Source organism: Cricetulus griseus, chromosome 2 (assembly GCF_003668045.3).
Source record: "Cricetulus griseus strain 17A/GY chromosome 2, alternate assembly CriGri-PICRH-1.0, whole genome shotgun sequence".
Taxonomy (NCBI): domain Eukaryota; kingdom Metazoa; phylum Chordata; class Mammalia; order Rodentia; family Cricetidae; genus Cricetulus; species Cricetulus griseus.
This window is the reverse complement of record NC_048595.1, coordinates 236,954,267-236,979,429: the sequence shown is the minus strand read 5'-3', so window position 1 is coordinate 236,979,429 and position 25,163 is coordinate 236,954,267. Positions and strand designations below refer to the sequence as shown.

The window sequence follows — 25,163 nt, the reverse complement described above, 5'->3', positions numbered from 1 at the left end:
ATGGGGTGTGAAGCAAAGGCAGACCGCAAAAATCTTGTCCAGAACACAGTCCGAACAGAAAATCGCTGCTTAGTTTGGTGGCCGGTCTCAGCCTGAGTTCTGTGCAGGTTAGTGGAAACGGTTGTCACCAAAGGTTTCTCCCTCCTCTCCCACGATCCCTTTCCCATACCGACACCCCCCCCCACACACACACACACAGGATCACACACATCATACAGTAAGGAACTTGACTTTACCTGGTCTTTATGGAATCTTGCATGAGAGCCTCAGGGCACCTCTCCCTCCCTGCTCATTTCCTATTGAAAGCGTTTGTTTAGATGGACTACGGTCTGGTCCGAACCCACAGAGTCTGGCCTCTAAGTGGCCACAGCCGCTGGAGCAATGACTCCTTCTGTTTTTTGGCCCTTTTAGCTGGTTCCAGTTTTGAAACACCTTAGTTCTTTTTCTTTCTCTTCAAATCGTTCATTTCTTTCCAGGTGTCTCTCAGATGTGTGTTTATCCCCCACACCCCAAAACGCTTCCATTGCCCTAGGAATTTATTGCCATTGCGAGGCGGGGGACAAGGAGATGGCAGAGCTCTTAGTTTTCAATGAAAACTCTTAAAGGTGAGCCTACTTTAGGATGGCACACGACTCTCTTCAGGCACAAAGAGGAGCAGAGCTCACAGTTCCTGGTACATTGCTGAATTCTAAGGCATGTGAAACCTAGAATGGTGTCTGTGAGTTGCATTGTCTTAAGGGGAACTTAGCTTTTTTTTGCGATCTGTTTTTGTTTGTTTGTTCGTTTGTTTGGTTTGGTTTCGGTTTGTTTATGGCCGAAAGAGAAGGCGCTTAAAACTGGAGGGTCTCTTACAATTTTCAGAAACACATCTTGCAAGTTCGTTTGGGAATTGGTGGGGAGTGTAGGCTTTTCAAGTTCACTCAGTTAGACTGCGCCCTCTTTGGAAGAAATATTCATATTGGTCTTTTGTTTCTTGAAATAAAACCCGCAGAGTTGCCCAACAGTTTAGAAAACAACAACCTTGTGAGACGTCTATCAGTTGTTCCAACATTCTGGTCTCAAATACCGCCTCCTTCCCCTGACTCTCTGTTTCCCATTGAAACTGCCCAGTATAGCTGTCCATCGTATCAGCCACAAACGCGAATTATTTCTAAAAGGACGCCCCTTTTTGGAATTAAATGCAGGTATTTATTTCATCTGGCAATGAATTCTGTCACAGGGTCGGTCTCCCGCACCGGGTCCTGCAGGCAAGAGGTGCTCTGCCGTGGGCAAATCCTGGCCACCGTTTGGGTTACTGTCGCCTCCCTTCCTGGAACCCTGGCTAGCCAGACTCCTGGGAACGCTCCCAGCCCGGGAAAGGCTGCGTGCCGGGTGCAGGCACCCTAGTCCAGGGAGCATGAGTGGCGCACTGTGTGCGGAAGGCCTAGGGGTCGGGAGCTGCGGCGGCAGCAGGGCAGCGGCGACCCCATGCCCGGGGCTCATTAGGAGCGGAGCTGGCAGGAGCGTCGTAGTACTCGAGCGGCGAGCCCAGAAACGGGGGTGGGGGTGGGGTGTGTGTGAAGGTGGGGGTGGTGCGGGGAGCATGCCACTCAGTCCGATTGGCCAATGAGCACCGCGCCTTGGGGAATGTCTGACCAATCGGAAGAGGGAAGGCTTGAGAGTGTCATTGGAGAAGGGCGGGAGAAAGCGAGCCTGGGAGCGAAGTTGAAGCTAAACCCGGTAAGCTATAAAGAAGTTACAGGGGGGCGCTTTCGTCTCCCAATTAGGAACAGTACCGGCTCCTAAGCACCACGGAGGAGGAGGACTCGGAAAACACCTCTCCCTTCCCGAGCCCGTGTCCTCCTCCTCCCGCCGCCTCCCCTCCCCCACCCCTGTCCCTGGGAAGGCCGCCCCGGCGCACTCTGCGGGCTGCGGGTGACAGCGGTGACAGCGGGGAGCCCAGTGCCCGGACTCAGCGGGCGTGCAGGCATGAGCGCAGTTAGGGGGCGGGAGCCTCGGCAGCCTCTGCGGCTCGCGAGGACGTAAGGTAGGTGAAGCCCGAGGCTCCGAGAGCTTCAGGCGATGTCCCCGAGGGTCTGTCACGCATGCCACCTGTTAACCCTGTTCTGCAGTGCCCGGGGTATGACTGCGGGAGTCCCCTGGGGCTTGAAGCGTAAGCCACACTTCTCCAGGAACCCCTCAGACGTGAGCCCCGAGCTGGAGAGGCAGTCCGGGTGGCAGGCACTGGACGGATTCTGTGCGGCCGTATTCCGGCTTCAGCGGCCGGAGAGCCTGGTTTAGGGCCCGCGCGGACCAAGGACTCCGCAGACGTGCTTTTAGCCGTCGGAGCGACCTCCCTGACGCGGCAAGCGAACCCAAGTGTGACTTGCAGGCGGCCTAGCCTGGGTCGCGACGATCAGAGCGTGGGTGCAAAGTCCATTTGGGGCCGTTTTGCCGAATTGCAGTGGGTGTGAGTCTTAACGCTCTGGTGTTCTTGTCTTCGTAGTGGTCTGGAAGCAGGTCCCTGGGATTCCTGTTCTCCACAAAACGGCTCCGAACCGTCTCCAGCGCCAGAGGGAACGAAGTGCAGTCGTGGGATATTAGTATGTCGATTTTCCAAGGATCGGGGTTCTCACCGCGGAACCGATGAAAAAAAAGAAAAAGAAAAGAAAGGAAAAAAAGGGGGGGCTTGCTCTTCAAGAATCCCGCTAGCATTTTATACTTAGCATTTTATGCCATAGGATTGCTGGGATTTTCTGTGGACCAGCAACTTTCTTATACTTACACCTCACGATTTCAAGAAAGTGTTTTGTTTGATACACTGCCCTGTTCCTACATTCGTTCCGGTCTCCCCGAAGCAGACTTAAGCCTCTTCATTTAAAGTTATGTGTCTACCGAGTGTGATCGCTAAGTGAAAGTTAACTTGGTTTTGGATGAGTCTGTGGAGTTTACGTAGTAAGAAGAAAGGGAGCCCGAGACACGATGAAAGAAAAGTCTAAAAATGCTGCCCGGACGAGGAGGGAGAAAGAAAACAGTGAATTTTATGAACTGGCTAAATTGCTGCCTTTACCCTCAGCCATCACCTCGCAGCTGGACAAAGCATCCATAATCAGACTGACGACCAGCTATCTCAAAATGAGAGTGGTCTTCCCAGAAGGTAAGTGGTAGTGCCTAGATTGGATTTCCCTAGGCAACAGGGAAACGCACTAGTGTTCTCCCTCGCGGGGTATATTTTCTGCAAAGGGAAATTTAAGCAAGCTATTTAAACAGTCAGCGCCAAAGCCTTGTCTTGTATTTTTCTAGTCCCACCCTACTTCCCCATACTTTTCTCTCCAACACACCCGATATGTTTGGTTGGGAAGAAGCCAAATAGTGCTTTTGTCAACACTTGGCTCCGTTGAAAGTACTACTGCTAATCCAAACATGACTTTCTATTCCTCTTATCAGAAATGTATCCAGTAGAAAGCACGAATATTGTCTGTTTGCTTATTTTTGCTAGGTACAGATTAGACCTATATACACGGAGCTAAGTGAGCCAGATAATTTCTCAATAGAACCCACAATTCTGCAAGAAGAGCAGGCATGTGCACCAATAGTATGTTCTTAGTCTCTTGGCTGTTTATGGTAAATTGGTTCTGAGTATTTAAGACATTCACTAAACAGGAACTTGAATTGTATTTCTGGCCTGGGTGTTATCTGTGATTGCAAGGTCCTCTCAAAATACCCAAGATTCAAGGAAAACAGAGAAAACATGCAGAAATGTGTCATCGGTGTTTGGCTAGCAAAAGGATCCAGACAAATTCTCATATGGCCTAGAAGTTAGAATAACAAAGCAGCAGATATGATTTCAAATAGGAATTTCAGTGACCAAGATTCTCTGTGAGAAGGCAAAGCTGCCTTCACAGAACACCGTAATGAGTGCGATCATTTCTGTGTACTAGAAAAAGTTAGTGCTCACTGGGGAAGGGACACTTTGATCTTCCATTTGCTGGTCTTTACTCACACCCAAGTAACAAACAAAAGGGAACAATATTTTGTTAGGGAGGAAGTTTTGAGAATGGAAATGAATGATTACTAGACTAACAAAACTTGTAGAGAAAGATCCGTGTTTATTTACAAATGGGAACTTTTGGACATGTGTGTTGGTTTTAGGTGTTTGGGGGGTGCTGTTTTTGATGGGGGGAGTAATTGCTACTGGGGATGGAATTTCACTTCATTTGACCTTCATTTAAAAGCTGGTAGAAATGTTTCGCATCATTCACAAAACCCTTCTAAGTGGCTGACTCTCAACCCCGCTAGTGGTGTCATATGGTTAATCCCTTGAACGTCTATTTTCACCCTGAAATCCAGGGAGGAGAGAAATCAGTTTAGAATACCTACAAAGTTTTTGGCTTTATTTTTTTCAGGAAGAAAGGAGAACTAACATATAAAATCACATTTCATATCCAAATTGTTCTGAGAATTGCCGATGCGAAAATCATCATTGTAACACAGCCTTCTGCTTAAAGAAGATATCTCTTTGTCTTTTATACTGTCAGCGCCTACTTTATAAAAAATAAAGCTATTTCGAACTCCGCTGGCTGCACTATTCCTAACAGGATTATTAGCAGTGATTTGTCAGCTACTGTGGTCTCAGTGGGTTCCCTTTCTGCGTGATTTCTAGCGGGTCACGTCAATTATCGGTGCCGATGTTGCTCGCTGTTTGATCAGAAGCAGCATATGGCGCTGCTTGTGGGGCAGCGAATAACCGCGGGAGAAGGATAGAGGGCCGGCTTCCCCAGCAGTCACTCGACAGAGCCCGGGAATGCACAGGCCAGAGACCCTAGTGTGCTCGGCGCCCACCGCAGACTAGCAGACCCGGGTATGCTCCGAGAGGATCAGGCCGGGTAGTTTTTATTTTTTTGTGTTTTAAAAGAGGAAGCTAACTTTTAAAAATTAAAAATCACGTTATAAAGAAAAGGAAGGACCTAAAGTAAATGTTTGTTGTTTTTAATAGGGCACCAGGAAAGATTTTCACCGAGGTCCTCTTGGTGGCCAGGCCTTCGCCTTTGGCTACTTTAACCTACAATTGTGCTTTCTGCAGCCTACTCTTCCTGAACCCCGGCTCCTCCCACCTCTCTTCTCTTCTAGGGGTGAGTGTGAGTTTATGAGGAGGAGGGAATGGACGATGTGTGAACTCTAGGCACATCATTTATTTCTCTAGCTTCTGTGGAGTTCATAACTCACCCGCAGCCTCCACCCGATGAGTTAGCCAGTATCATCAGAACAGCTGGCACCTAGAGATGACGTTTTAATTTTGAGGTTGTTTGAGCTTCAAAAAACCCAAAGCAAAATACAACCCCTTCAGATAGTAAAGAAAACAACAATGACAAACAATTAACTCAGCGGGTTTTCAAAGGGTCAAAATAGTGACAAGCTGCAGAACCTGGCACTACCTGCAGGGGGGGGGGGGCCCAGTTTGTGATTGGCCTTTACTTAGGGTTCAGTTTAACCACTGGGGATACCGAACACTTTACATCGCTGTAATCTTTTTAGTGATGCGAAATAGAATTTGAAGTTACTTTACACATCTTGAAGTGTTCCTACTACACAGTAGGTCTTCAATAAAACTTCGTTTTAAGAATAAGTATTGCTATTATATCATGGTAAATATCCTATCACATGTAACATGGATTTTATAAGTTGTCTAATCTCAAATGATCACAAACCTGATGGCATGGCTACAGGCATAACAAGGTTGCAAAACTTTTTTTTCCACATCACATTTCACTTATAATACCTTGTAATGCCCAAAGATTATATGGTGAATGAACAAATAAAATTTCTTCTACACTCATCTGAAAAAAGAGAGGGGGATAGAGAAAATAGGTCATTGCCTGTACATTTCCCCCTTCTCAGTGTAGTAGCTTGTGTCTGGGTCCATGTTTCAGCATTACTTTGTTTATTCTGAGTAGGTAATACTGAACAGTTGGGTGTGAAATGAGAATTCAGGAAGGAGGAGAGGGAGGAGGAAATAATGATACAAGTATTTGGAATAACTAAGAATTAGCAGTAAACTGGGTACCATGGTGCATACCTGTAACCCTTGCTCTAAGTGGTGGAGGCCCAAACCAGAAGAAGTAGAGGTGAAGGTGGAGGAAGATGAGGAAGGGGGAGGAACAAGCATTGAATCGTATTAGAGATTTAATAAGAAAAAAGGAAGACCAAGGATGGGTACTGTGAGATCATTGAAAGTGAATATCTTCTGATTAATCACATTCCATTCTAAAATAGTCTCAAAAAGGAAATGTGAGGAATGTAGAAATGTATGAATCCTTGGTGTTATCAAAGCCAGAAAGATGGCATTAAGGTGGTAAAACAAGGGACTGAGGAGAGGGCTCTGTGACTCTGGCTGCTCTTCCAAAGGACCAGAGTTCAATTCTCAGCACCCACATGGCAGCTCACTAACTGCAACTTGAAGTCTATAACCCCAAGATCTGACATCTTCACATTGACATACATGCAGGCAAAACAGCAGTGCACATAAAATGAAAATTTAAAAGGCATTAAGACAACACCAACACAACTTTATTTGTATGCAAAACAGGGTAAATTCAACTTTAAAACAAGTGTACGTGTTTGTTACCCATCTCTGAAGTAATTTTGGTCAGGAGCATAATGTCATGAGGAATAAACTGAATCGGATATGGTTTGAAATCTCTGTTTATAATCTTGCTAATGTCACTACCATTCATTGTCAATATGTCTATGAAAAGTAAAAATAAAGTTGAAATTAGTAAATGCACAGAGACAAAATTCCCAAGACTACAATATTAATCAAAAAAATCTGAAATCCTTAATCATTGCATTTTTGAGTTAAAAAAAAAAGAATAAAAAGGGGCCAGTTTTTCATGTGGATGTGAGATTTAAGGCTGTTTTTCTTGCTGCTTGATTGCGCATTAGGTTTCCATGTTTTCTTACACAAGTTTTTCTCATTTAAAGCCTCCTTTAAGCACAGTTTACACTAAAGTGTGGCTTTCTCTGCCTAATTCCATTTTTGATGTTCATTTTAAGGCAGTGCAAAATTAAACTGTGCAAGGCAGATTTATGACTAGAACTTGTAGATTTGATCAATGGGAAGATAATTTTTTAAGGAAAATGGATGTATCATTAATTAAAAACAAACAACAAATACAACATCATAAACAAAGGTGGAATGCTTTCAAACCGGCCTCTATCACCCATTCAAAAGCTAAAACCTTAACTTGATCTTATATGGGGGGTGGGTGGTTTCAGTTCTAGGGAATCTTGGTAGCTTTGAGTTTTCACAGTCGGGTGCAAGCTTCGAATGCAAACTCTTGGATTCTTGCGGTATTCCCTAGTCAGTCTAGTTATTTCTCAAGAAAAGGAGACCACCAGTAACAATGTCGATAGTTTGGGTGAGGCACTCATTGCTTGTGTCTTGCACTGCCAATTGTAGAATCAGTCCCGCTACTCAGAAGGTGCTAACGGAATGGGAAGAGTGGGGCAAACGTTTCTCGCAGGTTTGAAACGCTGACAGATTTGACACTCTGCTGGTTATGTTCAGACCTTGGGTCGCTTTTTATCTGTGACCCTACTGTGCCTTTTTCACTGCAGAAAGCCCACTAGGTCCGAGGTATACTGCATTCTCTTTTTGTGGCATCTCACCTTTTAGTCTAGGCACAGTTTCCAAACCAATCGGGGCTTAGGTCCACGGAGAATCGGCGACGTCTCTACCACTACCTGTAGGACAGGCTTAGCTAGACACTAGAGTGCGACGGGCCGTTTGTTCTGCCCAGCCGCTGAAGCCAGCCGGGCAGGTGGTTGAAAGCTTAGCGGAGATCAGGTGCGTGCCCGGTTCGCGGAAGAGTTGGATCCGTGGTCGCTAGGTGCGGAGCTGCCCTGCCATGGAGGAGAGGGTCTTTGTAAGGAGGTGGCATTGCCAAGCCCCGGGCAATCCCGAAGATTTAAAGCCCTGGACCATAGCGCACGACACCTTCTGCCTCCATGCAGGACACTGGTCCCCAGTTTTAAGCCAGATGTGGGGAAATTCTGCAGCCCCCAAGTTCTTGTAATGTTCAGTGATGCGCAGCGGGTGCGGGCCGGAGTTCCACAGCTTGGTTGGCAGCCTCAGTTCCTTAACCGAAGCGTGAACTCCGGGGCGGCATGCAGTAGGAGAAACTAGTGAGAGACCTGCGGCCTTGAGCTGTAAATCACACACACACACACACACACACACACACACACACACACACACACACACACACACACACACACACACACACACGAACACTAGAAGATTCCTGGCGAGGCGGGCATGCAAGGGAAGGGCAATCGCTGTGGGTCTGCGCAGTGACACAGGTCAGGCCTTGCAGAGGTGGGTGCCTCCTTTTGCGGCAGTGGCCTGGGACAACCCTTAGGCTAGTGGAGACACTGGAGCGCTCTGGTGTTGGACAAAGTGTTTGTTCTGGGACCACACCCGGTGTTGGTTCTGCCGGGAGCACCCATTCCTCAGCCCTCTCTTCCCCAGAGAGCTCCGTGGCGGGATGGCGCCGAGCCGGAACACGGAGTGCAAACCAGGGCAGTGCTTTCAGCCAGGGCTCACGAAGTCCAACAGTGAGGACGGAATACGTGGTATTTGGGGCTGGGGTTGGGGTTGGGCTTTCTCTTTCACACATTCTTTCCAAGTAGCAGCTACTAGCCTCTGGGAACCTGAAGTTAGGAGGAATATGCAAGAACTTGTCACACCCAGGTCCCCGGTGGTAAAGTGGTCACTGGACGCCTCCCTATTGCCTCAAAGGCATGGTAGGCATTGTGTGTGTGTGTGTGTGTGTGTGTGTGTGATTTCTATGGAGATGCTGTGCTGATAACCAAGGAAAGAAAGAGGGGCCCCTAGAACAAGTTCGTCTCTTTACGGTCGAGCAAAGGCAGTAATGGTGCCTGGCCTGTAATCTGTATTTTGTCAAGGGCATGAAATTCATTTGAAGGAAAAGCCGGATCAATTTATTTTTGCTGCTTGCAATAACACAGCTGGATGATGCTTTGAGCGCGCGCTAGACTGGGGCTCATCATTCATTCACCAAGAACGGGCCTAAATGGTGCCTGTGGGATTAGGTCAATTTTAGTGGATCTACTTCGCCTCATTTGGTTACTAATTGGTTTCTTGTTTTATAAATCGAAATCTCATTTTCAGGAAATTACAAAACCCGCGCAGTCGGTCCATTGAGGTAATCCTTGGGTCAGGGGGTATTTAAATGGAAATGGCTCAACCGCGCACCAAGGGTAAAGCAACAGTGAAACTTGCTTGGGTTTTCGCATGAAATGTGAGCTAGCCCTTTAGATTCATAACAAGATACATTCCTTCTAATGCTACTTATGTAAATATGATAAACCAGACTTTAAGGTAAGAGAGGGGACTGAGAGAAGCAAAATGTATCTGCTGGGGTTAATGTGGCATATCTTGGAAATCTTCCAAAATAGATTATGTTTTCCTTTGTCTTCAGCCACTTTAGCTGGGGAAAATCCTTTTGTCTGAAACCCGATTTAGTTATCGCCTCCCTCACAGAGCGCCTTTTCTCCTTTGCAAAACCCTGTTCCCTCTGCCTCACCAAGTTACAAGGGAATCTTTAGATCTTGTTCTCACTGTAATCCGGCCGCAAGGAGAGCTGGTTCCTCCTCATTTTAAACAGACAATCAAAGGATTTGCGAATTTTCTGCGGTAGGTCAAGTGCAAAAAAATGAAATCTCAGCTAGTCCCTTGCCAACTGAAACCCGGTCCTAGGGAGCTTCACCGAAGGAAAGAGGTGAGAGGGCCCGGCAGCACTTTAAGACTTTGGGGAATGGGAACCTTGGACTACTTTGGGGAGGTGTTCTCCACACTTTGCGGGGTGAGCTCCTTCCTTGGTGAGATCTACAGGTAGAGCAGGGTAGTCCCTCATAAAACATTAACCCAGCCTCAACGGTGTGACAAGTTTCCTCTGCCGACAAAAAGAGAACGCAGCCTCTGTGAAACCAAGTTTCCTGCCAGGTGTTCATGCGGGGGAAGCGCAGTGGGGGCGGGGGTGGGGGACTCCCTTGGTTGCTCGCACCCGCACCCGCTCGGGCTGCTTATTAACCTGTGGGCAAGTCTTATTTTCTCTTGTAGGCGCACGTTAATGAGGGCACAACCCGACAAAGCAAAACAGGCGCCCAGAGTTCTGAGGCAAGATCTTTTTACACGCCCCTGACCACCCTGCGATCCAACCCGGTCTTTAGAGTACCGTGCGGTTCCAGGCAATCCTCAAATTTTTCTATTAAAGACATTTGTTTGCCTACAACGCACTAGCTTGTGGGGGCTGAGAGAGCTAATATCAGACAACTGCAACCTCAGCCCCTGGACGACCAGCGGGAGTATCCTACCCTGCGATACCACAAACTTCCGGTTTTCAGGGGTCTGCCGGGCCCAAGGTCGATGACACCCAAGTCCTAGGTACTGTCAGCAAGGAAGGACCTTCCTCTTTTCCTTGGTGTGGCCAAAACTCAAGAGGATGTGGGGCGGGGGGCGGCAAATCGAAGGTGTTTGCATAGGTGACTGTGAGCGGGCCCTCCTGTACTGGTCCACGAGGACCACTGCAGCTAGGATCATCCAGTCACTCGGGGAGGGAAGCTGTGCGTGTCGGAGCTCAGGAAGGATCAAGCGCGCTATCAACAGAGGGAGGAGGTCGCGGAGTGGAGCCGCTGTATTTGCAGAGCAGTGCGGAAATCGTTAGATTTATTTAGGTGTGCAAACACCCAGAAAGACCCCATTTGAGCCCGAGAGGCGCTTACCGTTACTCGTTGTCAGGGTTTTGATCAATTGCTTAGGAAGCAGGTCTTAGCTAACACCTTCCAAAATGTCTAACCGGATGTTTTATTGTGAAAGACTTTCCCCCTTTCGAGCATGTTTGTCACAGTGTACGTTTCAAAGTATTTGTTCCTAAAGAAATAGATCGCCTTAAAAGGGGAAACGGTTAAATCTTGTTAGTGATGTAAAAACGAAAGGATTGAACTGTAGAAGTAATTTTTACTAGCAACATTTAAAAGATACCCATAAACAGTTGAACAGTTGCACTTTTTTTGTTATTTTTTATTTCATCTTTGATACGGGTAGTAGACCATATTTTATACTAATATATGGCGAGTCTTACATAAATACTTCTAAAGCACATTCAGAAAAAGTTTGTGCCGAAGGCTTGAAAGGTTAACGCTCTAAAACAAAGGGGAGGGATGCCCTGTCTTTGTTGATAGATGATACTAGAGAAGTTGGGAAACCAATTCTAAGTCCAGAATGTGGACTTAGAAAATAGTGCCGAATGGCTGGCACCTTAAAGTAACTGATTCCAAAAAAAAGTCGTTGCTTTTCTTTTTTCGAGGTGGCGTGGGGTGCGGAGGACATGGCAGGGCCTAGAGATGCTGCTGAAAGGAAAGCTGGAAGTCAACCACAAGTGTGGTTTCTCTAAGAATACTCAGGTCTAGCTGAGGGAGACCAGCGACCAGAAAGCCCAGCAGCCAATTAGAAAGGCCACCAGGGACTGAGCCTATGTGGTTAGTGGCCTCTGGCTTCTTTGGGTGGCAGTTGCTTGGCAAAGTGTGAGGGCTTTCTCGGGCTGCTTATAAGGACGAGGATAATAACTTGGGACGAGAAATACTCTTCCCACCAGCTAAACAGAACAGGAACCCACTCGGAAAATAGGGCTGGGATTGTCCAGGGCGGAGGCCACTAGAACTCCTGCAGGACAGGAGCTGCAAGCTGACCCAGTCTTCCACCCCGGCAGATCGATGGGATCCCGAAAGGGGTGATGGTAATCCGCGCTGCTCCGGCTCCCTGAGTGAGAAAAACCGTAATTGCACTCTAGTCCCCCGACTGCCAGAAAGGGGGAGGGGGAGCTGTTCTTTACTTTAAGGTTGCGTTTCTCCGCAGGGCTCGGCGAGGCGTGGGGCCACACTAGTCGAACCAGCCCCTTGGACAACGTTGGTCGAGAACTCGGATCTCATCTACTCCAGGTACAGGTGCAAGACCCCTGGATGCCTGGGCACCAGCCGGGCTCTTGTTTTCTCAGGGAAAAAAAGGAGGGGGCTTCCAATAACTCCCCTTAAATCTCAGTTCTTAATTTAGCTAGGCGAGGTTGGGCCACTGGTTCCCGGGAGTCAGGAAGGGAGGCAAAGGGACAACCCAGACTTTAAATCAGCTTGGCAAGGCCCCAGCGGGGCTCCGTCTAAGGGAGGGGGCTCCGTTTGTCGCTTTTCGGTAAGAAAACTGAAATGCACTGCGCCAGGCCTGGGAGGCAGGACCGAAGAAGCATCTGAAACGAAGAATTTGCAAAGGAAATAACCGAAATCTGCTGTAAATGCCTTTCAGCGTTTTCAGCCGGCGCATTCCGGATCCAGCTGCGTCTGCAACTCATTTCGTTTCTTCCTTGTAGTTCACAGTCCTACTCCTTTTGCCAGTGCCTCTCACTTCAGGCGAGTCCAAGCTCTGTACAAATTCAACAACAACACACATACCCAACCACAGTAATGACTTTCAACAATGTGAGGTGGCCATTACCTGTTATTTGCAGTGTGGAGGGTTTTTAACTGCCTCTTGGCCGCTTAAGTCGCAGAGCAAATATTTTAAATAATAAAATTCTCAGTGGCATTTTTTAGGACAGTGACACTTTCCCCCACATCCTGCATCCTCTATTATTCCTCAAGTCCACTGGGGTCTCCTAGAATGGTAGCCTGGAACCTGAGAAGCCTGATGAAGCAGCCAGCAGGGACAGAGTCCCATGGCAGGGTCCTGCCTCTCTCAGTGCTACTACTTCCCTTCTTCCCTCCTAGACACCACATAGATTTTATTTTTACTGAACAAAGACAGGGCTTGGGTAAGTATTTCCCCACTGATCTGCCCCCTTCGGCTGAAACATCTTACCTCAGATGAAGTACCTGTGTCTCTCATGCCATCTCTTCCTTGTTCCTATATATTCTTCCTAGCAGTATGAGCAGGGAACAAAACCCAAACAGTTTTTTTTTTCCTAATACTTTTCTCAGGGTTTCTTTCCTCTGTTCACCCGGCTTCTGGCAATTCTTGTTTAATTTAACACTCTTTAGAGTTTAGGGGTTCTTCACTCCCCTCTCCATTAGCTCTCACTTCCCTCTGGCCTGATTTCCCCCTATTGGGCCCTAGAAAGGCTCCATACATTCGGAATTCATTCAACTAAGGGACACAGGAAGATTAATGGCATGCCACATGACGACCTGCCCTCCTGATGTTTCCATTCCTAGGGGTGCTCTGGTGTTTTGATGGTGTGGTGTTACAGAGAAAACCCAGAAAGGGGAAGAGAAAGGCCTTCTTTCTATAATGCAATGGGCCCAATTAGAGAGGACTTGGACAAAGTGTTATTTGGGTCAAGAAGGAGGTGACAGTAGTGGCAGCACTGTCTTCTTCCCCTTGTTTCAATAATAGCATTTTTCTCAATTTATCTTCTCTTCTGCCTTTCTCTGTTTAAAAATTTTTACCATTGCCTGTCATGGCATTTGGAAAAGTCCTACTCAAAACTAGAAACTTCTCTCACAGCTCCAAAGACTCCAGCAAGACATAAACCAGCACTGGCCACCTGCACACGACCTGCCAATTAGACACATTTAAGACTAGAATGTGTTATCCCCCTTCTCACATGTCCACTTACATAATATCTTGATTTCCAGTTGGAAAGATGACACAGGCTCGCAACAGAATCTGTTTCTCTAAGTTTTCAACCTTAGTCAATGGTTCTGTCTTGCACAATATCCTAACTGAAGCCAGGAATCAACTTTACTTGCTCTGCCCCCAAATTAGTAACAATTTGCATTCAGTGCCATCCTTAAATTAGACTCTCCCCTTGCTTAGATGTGATTTCAGGCCTGTTGCTACATGAGCTTCTCATCCTGACTCCTGTAGATGATTCTGCCAGGAAAAAAGAACATATAAAAATATTTTATTCTCTTGCCTAGAACATCTGTTGGAATCACAATACCTAAGGTGCAATTGCAGGGTTCTCAAATTGACATTCCAAACTCTAAAAATCCACTGAGTATGTACTTATGTAGCCTGATCTCATGTCAGTCTCACAGCTCAGACCAACCCTCCCCTCAGTTCTTGACTTCAATACATCATTTCTTTTGCTTAAGACACTCTTTTCAGTCCTTGCTTCTTCCTCTTCCAGGGTCTTCTGAAATTTCAAGTTCTTTGAGGCCTCTATAATGCATAGTTTCTGGTCTCTTGCTTATTCAGCTCTATCTACTTAATTGTGTGCTCAACACATTTATCTTCATGTTAGCTGTGCCAGTGAGCTCCTTGAGAACAGTCTGGTTTAAAGTAGGTCTCCATTGCCTCATTCACACAGAGGAAGGGACAGGCAAAGTCTAAGAAGTCTCTTTGCAAAAAGCCTGCCAGCTATCAATGTAAACATACACAGACATACATGGTGTCACACTACTTTACATCTGACTGCTCAGAAAAACCTCTCATCTAAATCCCCCTCTTTCAGAGTCTTGGCCAGCTTCCTTCTGTCTGTAACTTCAAACCGCCAGTTCTTCCATGTCAACAAGTGTCTGCTGTATTAGATCTTTCTCAAGCCCAGCTATTACTCTCTTCACTGTTGATCACTGCCACTATGGAATCCTTCAATATTTTTTGTTTTTCTTTTTTTTATTAGAAAGAAAATTATTTTACATGTCAATTCCAGATCCCTCTCCCCCTGCCCCCCCCCCAACTAACACTCTACCTATCCCACACCCTTTCTGCTCCCTAGGGAGGGTGAGGCCTTCCATAGGGGGGTCTTTAAAATCTGTCATATTCTTTGGGATAGGGCCTAGGCCCTCCCCTGTGTGTCTAGGCTCAGGGAGTATCCCTCCAAGTGAGATGGGCTCCCATAGTCCATTCCTATGCTAGGGATAAGTACTGATCCACTCCAAGAGGCCCCACAGATATTTCCAAGGTCTCCTCACTCCACATTCAGGGCATCTGGATCAGTCCCATGATGGTTTCCCAGCTATCAGTCTGGGGACCAAGAGCTCTCCCTTGTTCAGTACAGCTGTTTCTGTGGGAACCCTTCCATACTGACACAGGTTCTTGCTGGAACCACTATCCTCAGGACCTAACCCACTTCCTGTTCCTATTTAAGACTGTGATTCCACTCCCACATCCAGAACATTTTGTGTGCCACAGACTTTTCTTTTTATTCCGTGGCTCTTGAGCTTTTATAGGACATTAGCCTTGTCCACAGCCTTCCTCTGTCTGTCAGTGCAGGAGATGCTTGTATCAGTTTTTCTGTGTTGTGTCTGGGCAATCTATCACAGCCTCATCCTTCTGTACTGACTGTGTCTAACTTCTGTTCTCCTTGCTTCATTCTTAGATCTCTCACTCTATTTCTGCCTCCCCAGACTCTGGATGGCTTCATCTTCGTGGTGGCCCCAGATGGAAAGATCATGTACATTTCAGAGACAGCGTCAGTTCACCTGGGCCTTTCTCAGGTAGGTGAGTGGTTCATCCTTCCAGCCTGCAGTGTTCACAGCTGGAATTGCGGGTACAGCTTCCTAGTCATTTTATATCTGCATTTGGGCACTGAAAACCTCTCAGGTTACAGGGGGACTCCATCACTCCCTACCTGGACTTCTCTCCTCTAGCTACTTTTTAGAATTCTTACCATAAGCCAGATATTGTGGGAGGAGTTTACATATTTATGTTGTCTTACCAAGCCTTACTGTGACTATCATTGTTCTCACTACTACTGATATTTAGGATTATTTTACAGGTAAGGAAGCTGAGAGTTAGGTAAGATGCACCAGGTAGCAAGCAGAAGAACCTATTGCATTGTTATGGTCCTATAGATCCCCTGATGCAAGTTTGCAGTTTTTTCTGGGGGCATTGTAGGACTGCAGAGATGGCTACCCCCTCCTCTTTACAGGTGGAGCTGACTGGGAACAGCATCTATGAATATATCCACCCAGCTGACCATGATGAGATGACAGCAGTACTCACAGCCCACCAGCCCTACCACTCTCACTTTGTACAGGGTAAGGTAGACAAGCCTTAAGGCCCTGCTCATGCCAGTCAGCTTGGGGGCTTTTCCCTGGTTAGCCTTAGTTGGGACGTTGCTTCTTTTGGCTGCCTGTCTCTCATCTTGAGCCTTCCTCTTCTTCTTTTTCACAGAGTATGAGATTGAGCGCTCCTTCTTCCTGAGGATGAAGTGTGTTTTGGCTAAGCGAAATGCTGGCCTCACCTGCGGTGGCTACAAGGTGTGTGGTTGAGTTGGAAGGTCCACTATGAGGGTGGCCAGGCAGGGCTTAAGGCTTCTGAGGCAGGGGAGGTTTGTTCCTGCTCCAGGAACTACACCTGGGAACCACACTTGGGGACCACACTTGTAGTACAGCCCTGAAAGGTCATTAGACTTTGGGGACACCTGGGGAGTCACTTACAAGACTAAGTCTTAGAGAGGACCCTGAGGGACTGTGAAGTTTTTGAACCCCTCAGTCTTTTGGGGAGTTATGGGGCCAAATTCTTAGCTGCAAGCTAGGTTTCTCCAGTTGAATGCCAATGTCATTGGAAGCAGGATGCCTGCCCCAGTTCATTTGTTATAGGACTTGTCGGGAGCCAGCCATGTGCATTTCTCAGTTTTCTGTATTTACAAGCTCCCGCGTGAATTCACCGTGACTGGGCAGTCACTCTTTGGGGACAGCTCATGGTGTGTGGTCAAGTAGAATCTTAACATGTTTCAACTCCTCTGCTTCCCGTGGGGAGCGATTCCTGACCTCTGCTGAGTCTCGCCCCTCCCCTCCACCACAGGTCATTCACTGTAGCGGCTACCTGAAGATCCGCCAGTACAGCCTGGATATGTCGCCCTTCGATGGGTGCTACCAGAATGTGGGCTTGGTGGCCGTGGGTCACTCCCTGCCTCCAAGCGCTGTCACAGAAATCAAACTACACAGCAACATGTTCATGTTCCGAGCCAGTCTGGACATGAAGCTTATTTTCCTGGACTCCAGGTGGGTGGGTAGTTGGGAGAGGGACTTTGAATGGCAGTGTTTAGAGAGGGAGACCCCCTTTTATCTTACTAGCCCATTTTGCAGGTGAGGCACCTGACAAGGTTTTGAGAAATGGGGCCAAGAACCCAGGTAGGGGTGATGAAATGTTCTACATTCAACTATAGGGGATCCCCTCCCCCGCTCCCCGCAGGGTGGCGGAGCTGACTGGGTATGAACCTCAGGACTTGATTGAGAAGACCCTGTACCATCATGTGCATGGCTGTGACACCTTCCACCTACGCTGCGCGCACCACTTACGTAAGGCCCCACCCTACTCTCAAGGGAGTGGCAGAGCCAAGGCCTGAGGTCCACGCAGATGGCTGGGGGTTCTCCCTAGAAGGGTAGGGGTGACTCCTAGGAAGAGAGTAAAGGGACTGCTTCGACCCAGTCTGGTATCTCTGACTTAATGAAGCTGCAAATACTAACGGGGTGGGGGAGGCATTCCCCCAGTGGGGTTTTATTCTTCACCTGCAAACATCACTAAAGACATCACTAAAGAACTGTTTGAACAACCTAGGCTACTTTTCTCACACGCATTAACTCACCTAGCTTTTGATATAGCTTTGCTGTGAACTTAATCTTCCAGGATTGAGGATTTAGAGCTGGACTTCCTCTTCAGCAGTAGGAAAAGTCACTCTGGGAAAACCCTTAAGTGTTAGTGTTTTCCCCATTGCTTGTGTGAAAGACAGAGGGCCCCAGAAGGGACCACAGCAACTATCAGCATATAATAGATATTAATTAGTGGGGCTCAGGGCCTCAATACAGTTGAACAGGTAATCAATTGATTGGGAGTTTCCTGTCATCTCTCCCATGTGCTCTGGAGAGGTTGTTATGGCATTGAGGGGCTTTGCACTCAAACCACAGGTCGCTCGGGACTTGTCCAGGACAGACCAGTTCACTCCTGTCTGCCTCTGTCTTTCTAGTGTTGGTGAAGGGGCAGGTGACCACCAAGTACTACAGGTTCTTGGCGAAGCATGGCGGCTGGGTCTGGGTGCAGAGCTATGCCACCATTGTTCACAACAGCCGCTCCTCGAGGCCGCACTGCATCGTCAGCGTCAACTACGTCCTCACGTGAGTGCCTGAGTGCCAGCCTGAGTGTAGCCTGTGTGTTTTGTGTGCTGGGTCAGGCTCTGGTCTCCCAGGAGAGGCGGTTTGGTGAAGGTTGAGGACTTCGAAGGTCCCCTTCGTCGTTTTCTAGGAAAAGATTTAGGAGTTTTCCCAATACTGTCCACGTTTGCTCTCTCTCTCTCTCTCTCTTTTTTCAACCTTTCACGCGAACCCTATATTAAATAAAATTTAATGTGGCAGGAAGAGAGGGAAGGATACGGCTACGGAGCCATTTACTATTAACAAACTGGACATCTGTTTCACTTTTTCAGATCTCGGGTTTGAAGTTCTTAATTTTAAACAGAGTCTCCAATCAAAGTTAGAATCCTAAAAAAGCATTTCTTTCCTTGAACCACAAAAGGGAACTGAGTGACCAGAGTCTAATTTTAGCCCCTAAAAAGCAAAAATTTTGGATTAGGCTACAAGAATTTGTGGGTGCTAGATTAAAACGCCTTCACTGGATCTTCAGGGTGCGACAGACAGGGCAGCTGTTGCAGCTGCATTGGAACCTAGTTCTTTGCAGAAGCGTGCCTGGCAGCCAGCCGATCACGTGGTTCAGTACAAGCCTGGTGGACAAGCATATTCTGTGCAGTGTTTGCGCAAGTCAAGTTGCATAGGGTTACAGTCTTTATAACGGAATCTTTTGTGTGTGCATTTACTATTTTTTAAGGCTTTGAAAACTTGTGATTTTTAGGGGACTTCAGAAACTCTTTATTTTGGAAATATTGACCCATCAGACACTTACCAAAAATGCTATTTTGACATTAGGAAGTTGGTTAAAGGATGCTCTTTGGAATAGAGTATAAAATGCAAGAAGAGGTTTGGATTCATTCTACATTGCTTTAAATTGTCAAATAAAAAAAATGTAGTGGCTGAAAATATGCTTTGCAATAACAGTGCTTTGTTTAACAAGAAAATTCAGTAGATTCTGATGAATTTGATTTAAGTAAGAGTTGTTTGTTTAAAAATAATAAGTGGTTATTAGGAATATTTTAATTGTTCACTTTTTAGTAAACCATATTAAAAGAAACTTTCAATTTTTGTAGTAGCAAGAAGGTAGTGTATTTTAATAAAGAGTAAAAACATACCATTATTTTTAGTATGATGAATCAATCCATCTATCTAATAGACAGCCTTTCAGATTATTAAAATAAACACGAGAAATTGGCAAGGCACAATTCATAAAACAAACCCATGAAGCAGAAGAATTAAAGGGTGACAAATTATGTCTGCTTACCATGGAAAAGAAAGGAACATTTTTAAAGGTGCATTGGGTGTATATATAACAAGCATTTTATATAATCTCTGTTCTCTGGTGGTGCCTGGAGGTAGTAATCATTCTTTATCAAACAACAGGGTATATAGCCAGACAGATCCCCTACAAATGATCTGAATGACTTCCCAATGGGTAAGCTTAATTTATTTGGAGTCACTTTGAAACACTCTGTTTTATTTTCCAGTAGGTAAGTGTTCTTTTGCCGTCTGTTGTATGCATCATTCTTTACACACTTCTTGAGAGCTGTAGAATTAGACCCTTAAATTTACATCCAATTAAAAAGGATGTAATAGGAGAAAATACATGATTTATGGAAGGAAAATTTGCATGGCACGTATTTACTGAACGTTTTGTACCACCACTGAAAATCGAAACACACACATAGAAACATACATGCTCAGGCCCACAAGATGGAAAGCTGACACTGTTACGAGTCTCAGCTCCAATTCCTTGTATAAAAATTCTCAGAACAATTTTTATAGCTGCAAATGTGGAAACTGCTCCAGATGAAATGTCATCGGTTGTCTCTGTGTATGTTGACAGGATTTTCATAATGAACAGGTTGCCATTCGTTTCATGTGTATATTACACATCTGGCTGGAAGTTACTAATTCACACTGTCTAAGCAAATTAAATACATGTCTATTGATTCTCTATGGTAGTAATGGATAACCACATTTGTTTTGGGGCTACTTCTTCATGCAGCCAGAGAGTGGTAAGTGAATCCTTTCCAAACACACCACCTCAACTGAGCCCTGAAATATTGAGCAAGCTCCCAGATAACTTGATACTCCAGATGTTTTCCAAATGTAAATTTTTATATATTGTACACTTTGAAGTAATTTTCATGACATGAAAGTGGAGGAAAAAATTTAAATAATCAAGGATCAAATGAGAGTGTGAGTTTGGTAGAAGCTATGTTCATGAGAAGATTATTTTTCTAATTTTACGATGGCAAATGTATTGTTAAAATATACTCAGGAAAAATCAGTCATTATTATCTAATAAAAGCATCAATGAACAGAAATCTACTGACCCTTGCTTTAATAAGTAGCAGCAATAGTGCATGTAGGAGAAACAAGATGATTTTAGAACAGGAGCTTTACTAACTTCAATATTAGCACTGAATTTTGCAAAGCTGGAGAGAAAAATGCAAAGACACCATAATATAATGAATCTTAGTTTTTCTGCACTTACTGTGTCTTTGTAACATCACCACCACAATAAAACAAAAATATGACTAGTTTATGATTTTCTGTAAGACATGCATAATCTGAGAGAGTTTTCTTCCACATAAAAATCTTATACAGTGAATACTTTAAAATGTGTGTTCAGTGAGAGAGATACCCAGTCCTGGGTATTAATTGGATAGATAACTTGAGAAAACAACTAAGCACAGTGACTGCTCATGAGAGGCCTGGGAGTGTAAAATACAAAAGGAAAGCACATTGTATGAAGACTTGAGTCTGGAATTCATATGCACCTTAGTTTAATCGGTAGTAGTAATTATTCATAGCTAGTTCAGATGGAAAACATTAGTACTTAGTGCAAAGAAAACTGAAAATGTGAAACACCCAATAAACTATGAAAAGTATTTTGAAGGGAAATAAGAAATACTGGTTCTCTTTATGATTATAGGCATTGAATATTTTAAGATTAAGCAATACTCTTCTACTTTTAAGACAAATCAATAGAGTTCAACCATCAAAAAATATCATCTTTTTTTCAGACCTAGATATTGAAAGAATAGGACAGCGTTGACATTTCCCACATTTGTTTTCTGTCCCTCTATAGTTGTATGTGGTTGATTTGTATGTGTCTATTTCCTACTAAATAATTTCAGATAAAGTTATGGACATTGTGGCTTTTACATACTTCCATGTCCTACCTAGCTACTATACATGATGGCACATTTATAGTATTCTGAATTACTGCCTATGGAAGCTAGTGAAGGTATAGATTAGCATTAGTTTACGTGTCATTAAAATCAATTTACCACTAATATTTATTAAGTGTTCATTGATGGGTGACCTTAGCATGGCTGATAGGCAGTATTTGCAGCATTTTGTGATGGCTTCTGTAGCTGTAAGGGGTATCATATTTTAAACTAGATTTCTAATAAGAATTATAAACAAATACTATTGTGATCGGAAAAGAAAAATTAGATTGTTAATGATCTGACAAATTAATATTTTCAGCCTTTTTATCCCCCAGTAAAAAGCTTGCTTCTGCTTGTTTACTCAACTTAGAATTGAGAAGACTGCTTTTAGTGGAAAATCTCAAGTGCTGTTGTAGGTGATTTGTAGATTGTATAGAAGGAAGTAGTTTTCTATGTAAAACCTCCAGTTTCTGTGTTACTAAGAACAACGGATGGAGACAATCCAGATTTGCGGCTATCTACTAATATCTCCATGAATTTGTAGAAAACTTGCCAATGCTTGAAGGAGAGATACTTAACATCCAAGAAAAATGTGCTCCACATTGTAATTAATGCAGCCCCAAGCTTCTTTTTCTTGTTTGCACAGTGTTCTCAGTTAAATATTGTGAGAAGCCTTGTAATTTTTCATAATTAAAAATATCTTAAAATGTTAGCGTATTTGGTGTGTAGAAAACTCTATATATCCTTACTTTAACCAGCAAATGTTAAAAGCACTCTCAAATCCATTTGTTCTTTCTGATAGGTTAATGGTGTTGAATTAATTTCAGTGTTAGGATTTAAATTTGTTTAAATTTATTTAAGGACCATAAGTATTTCTATTACTAATAGGACTTAGGAAATATATTTTAAAACTTGGTGAAAATATATAATCATCAAAATCACTCCTCTCCTATGTTGCACATCGTGTCAGATAAAGGAAGGTCCTGCTGACTTACTGCATGATGTCTCAGTTCCTGTGAGCTTATATGTCGAGCTGCCTGGTTGTGTCCAGAAAACATTGTTTCCTCAAAGTTAACCATCATCTCTGGCTCTTGACAATCTTCTGATCCTATTTTCAGAGAAGATCTCTTAGCCTTTTGGGGAAGGGTGTGATGTTTATGTCCCATTTAGGATTGAATGGTCCATAGTCATAGGGTTTCTGTGTCAATAGCATCTACTGCAAGAAGAAACTTCTCAGTTAAGGGTTGAGAGATGTTCTGATTTGTGGGTATAGCAATAAGTCATTAGGAGTCATTTTAATGTGTCCATTTAGTAGGATAATTGTACTAGGTTTTTGCTTAGGGCCCCTGACTTATCTTGCCATAGATTCTTGGCTTCAATAACAGTGACAGATATGGATTCCATATCTTGGAGTGGACTGTAGATTCAGTTAAAAAGTAGGTGGTTATGCCCATAACATTTGTACCATAATTGTACCAGTTTGAGTATATTGTCAGGTCTATCATTATTATAGCTCTCAGTGCTCTCAGCTAAATGAGCTATTACCTTAAATATTTACTTTTTCTTTGTGATGACACTATTAAAATTGTACCTTAAAGAGTTCTGAAATATAAATTATATTGTTAACTATGACTACCCTATCATGTAATTGAGCATCAGAATTTATTCTTCCTCTCTAATTATAACTTTATACCCATAGACTAATTAGTCCTCATTCCTTTTTATTACCTGAAGCTAGAAGTAAAGGCTCTGTGCTGATGACAGCATCTTTCCCTTTTCTGTATGAAGGTGAGAGTCAAGCTGGTTTAGGGGAGGAAAAGTCAGAGGGGGAGAGTTGAGTTTAAGTGAGGAAGGCCTATAGTGGTCAGCCGATCCAGCTTCAAAATGGGCTTTAATGTGAATTCACTGTGGAATATTAAAAATCTGCCTTGAAATTGCTGCTTTGAAACTGTGCAGTCATATATTAACATTTTGTGCCTAAAGCGTAGTGATGGCATCTATTAACAACATGAAACTTCTGCCTCAAGCCTTATTCGGATATTTTTAATATTATTTTAATCATAATGTCACAAATATTTTGTTTTTTTCCCCAGATTTCTTGCATCTCTCTAGAATACAGATAAGTTATTGCTATTACTTATTTCATTTTTGCTACCAAGTTTAATGTTTTATAGTCTTGTAAAATACATTAAATCAGATGCCAGTGAATTGCTAATACAAGTAATCCCATTTATCAGAGTTGACACAGATTATCTTTTGTGGAAGTGGAGTATTTCCAGACTCTGTGTGTGTGTGTGTGTGTGTGTGTGTGTGTGTGTGTGTGTGTGTGTGTGTGTGTGTGTGTCCATTTCTTCCTTTGAGAGAAAGGGTTCAATGATTGTAGTTGTCCCTTGTGGTTGTACTTGAGTGCTGAGAACTTCCACAAATTCCTTCAGTTACTGTGCTACCGTCTGATCTCTGGGAACTGCCTGTTTCCTCCTCTCCTTCTGGACTCCACTCTTCTCTTTATTGCTGCTGTAACATAAAGAATACAGATGTAGAGAATCTCCCCCTTCCTCTCTGGGTGATGACTGCTTGGTCATCTACTAGATAATGACTAGCCTCACCTCTTCTCTGGCTTTCTTGTCTGTTGGTGGGAAGGGCTTTTAGTCACATTACAGGAAAGCCTTATTTGGAGGCTGAGAAAGCAAACGTGGTTCAAAATTCAAAAGGAGCTTTATTTGAATTATAGGAAAGCATATTTTTGTTTCCTTACAGTCTCTGGTTTAGGGAATACTGTTATATTTGGCATAACCTTTGAGTCTATAGCTGGACAAATACAAGCCTGCAGTCATAGCTATCTCAGAAGCTCAGGTAAAGGCATCACTAGTTCAACATCTGTCTGGATGACAGGTAACTTCAAGTTCAGCCTAGTAATGTAGTGTGATCTTATATGGAAATAAAATACAGCCCAGCAGCACAGTCCTTACCTAGTATGCCTGAAGTGTTAGGTTCTACCTTCAGTGTGTGTGGCTATGCAAACCTTAATAATTTACTGAAAGGTTGCTACTGTTCTTAGTGTTTCTCTCTCTGTGCTTTGCTCCTACTGGTTTCATGATATGTCTTTCCAGATGAGCAGGTGGTGATAAAAATTCACTGGGTTAAAATGCTGTGTGTTTATGCTACCATAAAAAAATGACTTGGCTGTGACTTAAATGAAATGTGGAAATCCTTGATGAATACTACAATGAAGAACCTACACATTTTGTCTTGGTTGACAGACACCCTTCTCCTTTTCCTGTGTTCTGGGCATTCCAAGGTCCAAGTATCTAGAAAGGAAAGGAAATGTTTATGGTAACGGCAAAGTCCAGAGGGTTGAGAGGGAACTTAGTTTTTGTAGGACACTGACAGTGTTTGGAGTCTGACCGGGTCTTGAGTTTTTAAGCCCTTCAGTCCACAAATTTGGGTATTCATAAATGTCTCCTTTCTACACAGTTCCTTAACTCTGCAGTCTAAAGGCTGTGTCCCTGTGTGTGATTTCCATGGTTCATTTGGCTTAGCAGTTGTTGCTATTGTAAGGGCAGGAGAGATACCTGCTTGGTGGGAGGGCAGCCAGAAGGGCCTCCTCTTACTAGGATGGCTGAGAGCACCTGGCAGAGGTTACTTTCCTGGAGAAAAGGAGTATTTAGAGGACTAAAACTTTTATTCCTTTCATTTAATTGGAACCAGTAGCTTTTTAGTAACTGTAACTGACTGCTGTTAGTATGTATAATTTCAAGTATATGAAACATTTGCCTTTTTGGTGGTTTTCAATGGGGCCTCTTGTCCTGGTTGGTTTGCCTGGCCTTTGTGTAGCTGTATGTGAAACAAAGTTCTGGGCAT

The 25,163-nt window shown here is 44.4% G+C and overlaps 1 protein-coding gene across 1 annotated transcript in view; it reads left to right on the top strand.

Annotated features, from left to right (window-relative positions):
• The first annotated feature begins 2,961 nt into the window (after nt 1-2,961).
• Sim1 (SIM bHLH transcription factor 1) overlaps nt 2,962-25,163 on the top strand; it is a 65,172-nt gene continuing 42,970 nt past the window's right edge. Inside the window, exons 1-8 of the mRNA XM_027402945.2 lie at nt 2,962-3,136; nt 11,918-12,000; nt 15,400-15,489; nt 15,924-16,032; nt 16,169-16,254; nt 16,802-17,001; nt 17,192-17,298; nt 17,964-18,111. Coding sequence (XP_027258746.1) covers nt 2,962-3,136; nt 11,918-12,000; nt 15,400-15,489; nt 15,924-16,032; nt 16,169-16,254; nt 16,802-17,001; nt 17,192-17,298; nt 17,964-18,111 — 998 coding nt within the window. The remainder of the gene's footprint in view (nt 3,137-11,917; nt 12,001-15,399; nt 15,490-15,923; nt 16,033-16,168; nt 16,255-16,801; nt 17,002-17,191; nt 17,299-17,963; nt 18,112-25,163) is intronic.